This window comes from Talpa europaea, assembly GCF_964194135.1.
Source record: "Talpa europaea genome assembly, chromosome: 9".
In the NCBI taxonomy this organism is placed as follows: domain Eukaryota; kingdom Metazoa; phylum Chordata; class Mammalia; order Eulipotyphla; family Talpidae; genus Talpa; species Talpa europaea.
In genome coordinates this window covers 66456042-66463406 of record NC_140076.1, presented here as the reverse complement: position 1 = coordinate 66463406, position 7365 = coordinate 66456042, and the positions used below count along the sequence as shown (strand labels likewise).

General features: G+C 48.9%; 1 protein-coding gene across 1 annotated transcript; it reads left to right on the top strand.

The window, feature by feature from the left end:
* Positions 1 to 704: 704 nt before the first annotated feature.
* Positions 705 to 7035, top strand: BOD1 (biorientation of chromosomes in cell division 1; the record flags this gene model as incomplete). Its single annotated transcript, XM_084244311.1, has 3 exons — positions 705 to 932; positions 4197 to 4321; positions 6817 to 7035. The coding sequence occupies 3 exons, from the start codon at positions 705 to 707 to the stop codon at positions 7010 to 7012; spliced, it is 549 nt and encodes a 182-aa protein (XP_084100437.1). The 3' UTR covers positions 7013 to 7035.
* Between the last annotated feature and the right edge of the window lie 330 nt (positions 7036 to 7365).

Here is a 7365-nt window from a genome sequence, read left to right as displayed (position 1 = left end):
TTCACAACTTTATAAAATAAGTATGCATTGTTATTAAAATCATAAAGAGGGGAAATAAAACCACACACTGTTGAATAGAAACTGGACGGTTTCCCAAATTTCCAGGATCAAATAGACGAAGCGCATGTTTAAAGCACAGATTCCCAGGCCACGAAACACTGAATCAGAATCTCTAAATAAAAAACCTGTTCACCTGTACCTTTAATTAGCCTCACAGATAATTCTTATAATCAGGCACTGTTGGGACACGCTGCCGCCCAGGTAGGCCCGTAACACCCTCGTGAAAGAGGCCAGCCCAGGTAGCAGCAATCACGAGGCCGGGGCCTACAATTCCCATAATGCCCGGAAAACTAGGGACGAGCGAGTCCGGCGCCTGCCGGGAATTGTAGTTTTCGTCGCCAGACTTTTGCCTATAAGAAAGCGGGAGATGACAGTCGAAAGCCTCCCGCCCCACAATGCAAACGCCCCAGGTTACGTCATCCTCAGAGCGCCCGAGATTGAGTGGGCGGTTTCGGCCGCCGCGACCACCACCTCCGCTGCCTCCGGCTCGGCCGCCGCCGCCTCCCCCGCTGCCTCCTCCTCCGCCTCCTCCTCCGCCGCCGCCACCACCCTCTCCGGTCCATTCGCTGCCTCTGCACGACCCGGGCCCGCCGTCCCTGAGAGGAAGCCGCCGTCGGTCTCCCGCGCGGGCCCGGGGCGCGGCCATGGCGGACGGGGCCGGGGGCGCGGGCGCGGTGGGCGGGGGCGGAGCGGGCTCGGCCTCGGCGGGCGCGGCGGCGGGCGCGGCGGGGGCCGGCGGCGGGGGCGCCCTCAACCCGGCCTCCCTGCCCCCCGGCGACCCGCAGCTCATCGCGCTCATCGTGGAGCAGCTCAAGAGCCGGGGGCTGTTCGACAGCTTCCGCCGGGACTGCCTGGCCGACGTGGACACCAAGGTAAGGGAGGCCTCGGGGCCCGAGGGAGGCAGCGTGGAGCGGAGGCCGCCGAGGTCGCGGCTCTCCTGTTCCCCAGCAGAGGAAAACAAAAGATACTTTTTAAAAATCTCAGCAGAGAAGTGAGAGGCCGCTTGGGGCAGCGCAGAGGCGCTCTGAGTGCGGGCACACGTGGGCTCTCTGCTCGCCCTGTGCCTGCAAGCCCAGTCGCTTTTTTAAACTTGGGTAGGGCGTGCTGCGCTTATGAACCCAGACCTGCTCTTTCTCGAGGTGGGACTCCTTGACGCCGCGCTGCTGAGGATGGTGACCAAGCCGGGGTGGGGAGTAATTCCAACGCACTAGCCTCAGGAATGGTGCAATGGTTCTTCCTTTTCTCTAGCGACGGGATTTGCAGACGATTTTGCAATTGAATGAAAGCACGTTGTTCTAGAAGCAGCACCCTGATTTTTGTACCCCGTCGTTAATGAAAGAGGATTTGGTGCCTATTTTTGGTCCTTATGCCATGTCAACCCCTCCCTCCCTTCATACATCCCTACCCCCTTCAGTGAAATGCTGTTTCACTCTACCTAGTTAATTGCCAGGGTTATTTGGAGTCAGTAAAATCTTGTTCTTTGGTGTCAGACAGTAGTTGCTGGGATGGTCATTTTCTTTCTTTCAGATACTTTTCTATTTCATTGTAGATTTAAGAGGCTCTCTTACTGACTGGACTCCTGGGGAAGTGATTTCTCTGGAGTGAGCCTGTCATGGAGATCTTTTTCTTACCTCTGAGCATGAGTGTTAGCTTAAAACTAGATCTTTAAGTTAGGGAAAGACCTAATTCAGTTAGTCACTGAACATGTATTGGTCTGTAGTGGGCTAGCTATACTGAAGGCAAGCCCAGAATGAGTAAGTCACTATCCAGTCTTCAAACCGTGTACTCTGGGGTAGAGTACTGACCAGCAGTCCAGATGGATTCTAGATAGTAAGTGATTTATTCTGTTACTCTCCAACATCAAGGACCCAAGTAGAAGTGCTGTCCTTGAAGAAAGGTGTTTGATTTTCCTAATTTAAGGGTCCCAGATACCTATTGACAGCTTTCACCTTTCCCAGGACTCGGTGTTCTCATCTTCCCATCACGAGTTCTCCATTCGTATTTCTTATGTTCCACTAGGTTTTGTATTGCTTACTCAACGTAGTAGGCATATTGAGCAGCTGTTGGGGAGGGATGGAGTTGGAACCTTCCCTGTTCAGCATCTCCTTAGCCCTTCCCCATAGTTACCAGGTGGTTCTAATCGTTGAAGAGTTTTCAGGCACTTCTTACTGGGTCCTTTGTTGCTTTAGCCCCCTGCTTCACAAAGTGTCATCCTTGGATCACATTGCAATCCAAGCAGCATCATTATCACCAGAAAACTTATTAGAACTGTATATACTTAGTCCCCTCCTCCCCCAAGGCTCTTGAAGTTTTTAAGGGAAATCCCTCTAGAAAGAGATTCTCAGCTCAAGTTCAAACAATTGCAGGGAATGTGCATTGGTATTTGGGTCAAGCATTCACTCCTGTGGCCAGGAGAACATAGCCCCCACTGCCTTGCCCTTGTGAAGGGAGGAAGACAGTTACCAGGAAAGGGTCACTAGCAGAGAGTACGTGGGTTAGCTGTACTACACACCCACCTTCCTGTCGTCTTTTCCCCAGATTTAAGGGAGAATCTTATATCTGTGAATCAGTTCTCTGGGCCTTTTGTAAGAGTCTGCTCATGGAGTTAGGGTCTGCTGATTCCTTTGCCAATTTGAACTGCAGGTCAACTAAAGTTCAGCTCACCGAGGTAGCCTGCAGGTTGCCTAAACTTGAATCCAAACTGAGTTGGAGCTATAGGTACTCATCCTGGGTCCAGGCCAAAGGGACAGGAGTTACCCAGGATGTGCCCTCAGAAGAGGGTCACCAGAACTCAAGAGGCGAATGACATAGCACGGCTACATTTAAGGTCTCTTGTCACTGCCACTCCATGGACCAGAGATACCACATTGCTACACTCAGCATCAGTGGGGTCAGGACTTATCCTACATGTGCAGTAAGACAGGAAGAGGAGTACAGGGCTGAACAGCAGTGTGCACTCTTGGATTGGAGAGCAGCAGCTGATATAGCACCAGAAGGTATTGGAGACTCAACCTGCCCCTCCTTTGTTCACTAAGTTTTGTTGTCCTGATCCAAGCTGGGTGGAGAACATTTGAGACCAATACATGCCTCTTAGCCCCTTTTTGGACTTAAGTTTTACTGCCCCTCAGCCTCAGTATTCTGGGGCTTTGACTTCAGTCTCCATTCTTATGTTATGCTGGGGTTTGGGTGGCCCCTCATTCATGCAGAGAACTTTCTGAGCCCTTCTTTGCTGCTGAGAGCACTCTGTAAGGTAGTAATAATTCGTTTTTACAATTGGAAATAATTGAATTCTAGGGATTGGGTGATTTGCCTAGAGTCAGAGAGCTAATAAGTGATGGATCTGGACTAGAACCCAGTTCCTTTGCTTTAGAAATAGTTTGGGCCTAACCGTGTGTAGGGGCAGGACTGGGCCACGGAGCAGGTTTTCTATGATCCCATGCAGACAGGGTAAAGGAGGACAGAGTCCTGGAGACCTTGGCGGGTTTTCAGGCCTTTATTGGGATTATACCAGGTATATGGCAGGCAGGGATGCTGGGGGTCCGGGAGGCTGACAGGCCTCCCAGCCCGTCTTCACTCTACCTGGGCTCTCTCGTAGTTCTGCTTCTCTTTCGGCTTCTACTGGTGTCCTCATGACGCCGCCCTTAAAAGCCCAGTCTTAGCCCAGGTGAATCCTATCTACAGCTGCCCACACCCTATTCCAGGTGCCCGCCATCAGGCATGCATTCGGGACCGCAAGGATCCATCATCTATCCTGATGGCAGGAGGGCAGAAAAGCCTGACATTTTTCCTTACCCTACACTGTGACTTTGCCACATGTTAGCCATATGTATGTAGTGAATTGTTTACTTTTTCTAAGGTTAAATGTATGATCTCTAAAATGGGGGCCAGGAGAGCTAGTAGGATGCCCTTTCTAGAGTGATTTAAAAAGTAAGTGAAATAATAAGTGTGGCCTTGTGCCCACCCACTGTAGAGGTGGTGCAGGTGATAGTCATTTATCTGGGCTCTGCTGTGCTGCAGGGGCATCTTCAGACTTGTGGTGGAAGCATGCTTCAGACTTAAACCTACATTTCTGTAAAAAGCCGTGCCCAAAATTTGGTGTGTATATCTGACCTTGCCCCTTCTTTTTAATATTTTAGCCAGCGTACCAAAACCTGAGGCAGAAAGTGGATAATTTTGTGTCGACACATCTGGACAAACAAGAGTGGAATCCTACAATGAACAAAAACCAATTGCGAAATGGTCTGAGGCAGAGTGTGGTTCAGTAAGTAAGCAGAATTGCGAGCAGAAACCAGCAATCACAAGTCTGATACACACGAGGCTGTGCCCCAGCACTGACATTGGAGGGGGAGGGGGAAGTGAGAGGGAGGCTGCATGGACCTCCTGCTCGTTTCTTCACAACTGCCTATGAATACATGATTTCAGAATAAAAAGGTTTAAGAAGTAGTAAAGGGTTTTCAGTAACAAACTAGCACTTTCAGGATGGCTGATGGCTGCTGCTGAAATCTGAATCTTTTTAAAAAGGCCAAAGGGGCAGGAGTTACCCAGGCTGTGGGGTAACCTATCCAATCAAGGGATGCGAATGGAAATCATTACCCAGTGCCTTTCTGTTGTTTAGGGAGCAGACTAGGGGCATATGGCTCCTCCTAAGAGGAGGCAGTAGCTGCCACTCACTGATCAAGCTCTTACTCCTCTGGCACTGGTCCTCACCTGTAGTGTTGCTCATCTTCACAAAAAGCCTACTTTACAACTTAAGTCACAGGACAGATAAACTTTGTGTTTACCTTGCCTTCTAGAGCATTGGCCAGCATATTAAGAAAATAAAACCCTGAATATTTTGAAATATGTGTAAAGATGCCTTTAGCAATATGAAGACTGTCAACATTCCTGTTAATTTCCAGTGAGCATTGGTGCCCTCCTGGAGGGTACTTGTGGCACTTTTTGCATAGTGCATGGAACAGGACCGTGGGACAAAGAACTGGAGCGTGCCTGTAATCACCACCAGGTTGAGAAATAGAACTTTACCAGCACCCTCCAAACACCCTGCTTCCCTCCTCTCCCAGGTACACCTTCCCCTTCTCGGAAGTTACCTACTTCTGACTTGCACACTAATCATTTCCTTGATTTTTTTCGTAGTTTTACCACCTGTCTAAATTTCCCTGCTTTTTGATTTGATCTTTTATGTATTTCACTTAACCTGAAAACTTGATTTTGGATTTAATAGTGGGCATCTTTCTGTAATTCTTGCTAACATTTTGAATTTGAGGCAAATCCTAATGATACTTTGACAGAAAGATCGACCCCTTGGCCGTAGGACGCTTTCATCGGATGAAACACTGTGGCCCTCTGCACTCGTTGTCCTGCCTAGCCGTTCAGGCCTAGAGCTGGACCCCAGTCCTACAATGTCAAGGGCAAAATAGGAAGTCCCTGTTCTGCCATTGAACCTAATTACAACTAATAAGTCTTTTAACTACTTGCTATTTGTTCATTTGGTCTTCTGTTTTGGCTCCTGGCAAGATTTCATGTTTCTCCCAAACACTTTAATGGTCTCCAGGAAAGCGAGCTCTTCTCTGCCATTTTGTTTCTCCTGATCAATCCTATACATCCACTAGAGAGCCCTGTGATTGGAATTGAGAGGCAGACCAGTGTATTGCCTTGATTCAGGAGAGGTGGCTTTGCTTTCTGACTGCTGACCTAGCTGTGTTGTGCTGCATCTTCAGGGACACCTAACTGTCTAGTGCAGATCTACCCAGAAGTGCCCTTGATTCTCCACTGGCGGTGCGTTTATATCTAGGGTTGGTAAGCTACTTGTTACCAGAGTCCAGGAGCACTTTATTCACTATCCAGCCTAACAGTTCAGGGCCATTTCTGTCTCACTTGTGACCATTTACCCTCACCATTTATTTCCTTGCTTATCCCGGCGCACCATTTCCCTAGTTACTATTGCCTATTTTTACCCCCAGCAACAGCTTGCATGGCCTCAAACTCTCAGGTCTAAAGGATATAAGAAAACCTGCCTGTGTGCCTGTGATGGTATTGCAGTGTTCTGTTCCTTTGAGAAGAACGTTTCAGCTTGAACCTGCATGGACTGTTTCCCAAACTGTTCAAATGTAGTTTATTTCCTGTCACTACAATCTTCCTCACTACCCCACTTAGAGCATCTGAACAGACAGTGGTCAATTTTAACTAATCTTTGTCCTTCACAAAGGAGTGGGGTATATTTTAGTTGCTTAGGAACATAGAGCTCATTTTTTTATCTGTTTGTTTGCTTCCAAGTTCCCGGTATTTTGGGTAACAGCCACAGCTGAGGGCTGTGTGGACTTACCCTGTTGTGAACAAATTTGTGCTGTCTGAGGGTTGAGGATGAGTAGCCAGGTTGCTGCTGGGGGTGTGGGGGTGACAGGGGGGCTCCTGCTACTTTGCTGGTGAGAGACAAGGCTGAAGGAATGGAGTGAAGCTTGAAGCTCGTGGGCTTGGGCAGTGTGATGAGGGCTCTCAGCTCTGTCCTTGTCCTCAGGTGCTCCGGGCCAGGCTGCTTAGTTTTGTTTGGTTCCTTTGTAAAACTGGCATGGGAGTGGGTGAGATGGTGAATCAGCATCCTGTTGTGAATTGCCCCTCCAGAGCATGACTATGGGCTTGAACTCTCTGATATGTAGGTTGTCCAGGTCAGGCGTAGGGAGCTCTCACATGACACTTGTTGAGGGGTGAAAGCTGAGTCTCAGAGGAACCAAGTAATGAAGGACCAATTTGTCTCCACAGGTCAGGCATGTTGGAGGCTGGAGTGGACAGAATTATTTCTCAGGTGGTGGATCCTAAACTAAACCACATCTTCAGGCCACAGATAGAACGAGCAATTCATGAGTTTCTGGCAGCCCAGAAAAAAGAAGCTGTGCCAGCACCACCCCCGGAGCCGGAAAGCCAGGACCCTCCAGCTCCATCCCAGGATGCTTCCTAAGGTCTGATATCCCCTCTTTGCCAGGAGCATTTCTCCCTGATGTAGAGATTATAAAATGGGCAGAAAACAGGTTAGTGTCTTTGTCTCATCAGAGAAGTAATCACTGCAGATGGACTTCAGCTGTTGTTCTGAGTCATTTTTCACTGAGAACTAATTAGTAGCGTTTCTGGGTAGGTACTTTCCTCTGCCACCAGAGCTAAACGTTTAAGCTCTGAGTAGATGCTTCATTAGAAACCAGCTGGGATGATCGGTGTGCACCAGGGACATTCCAATGAAAGTCTTGTTTTTCTGAAATTGCTGCAGTGAATCTCACCCCTGGACATGAGTTAATTTGCAACTTGAATATAAAATCA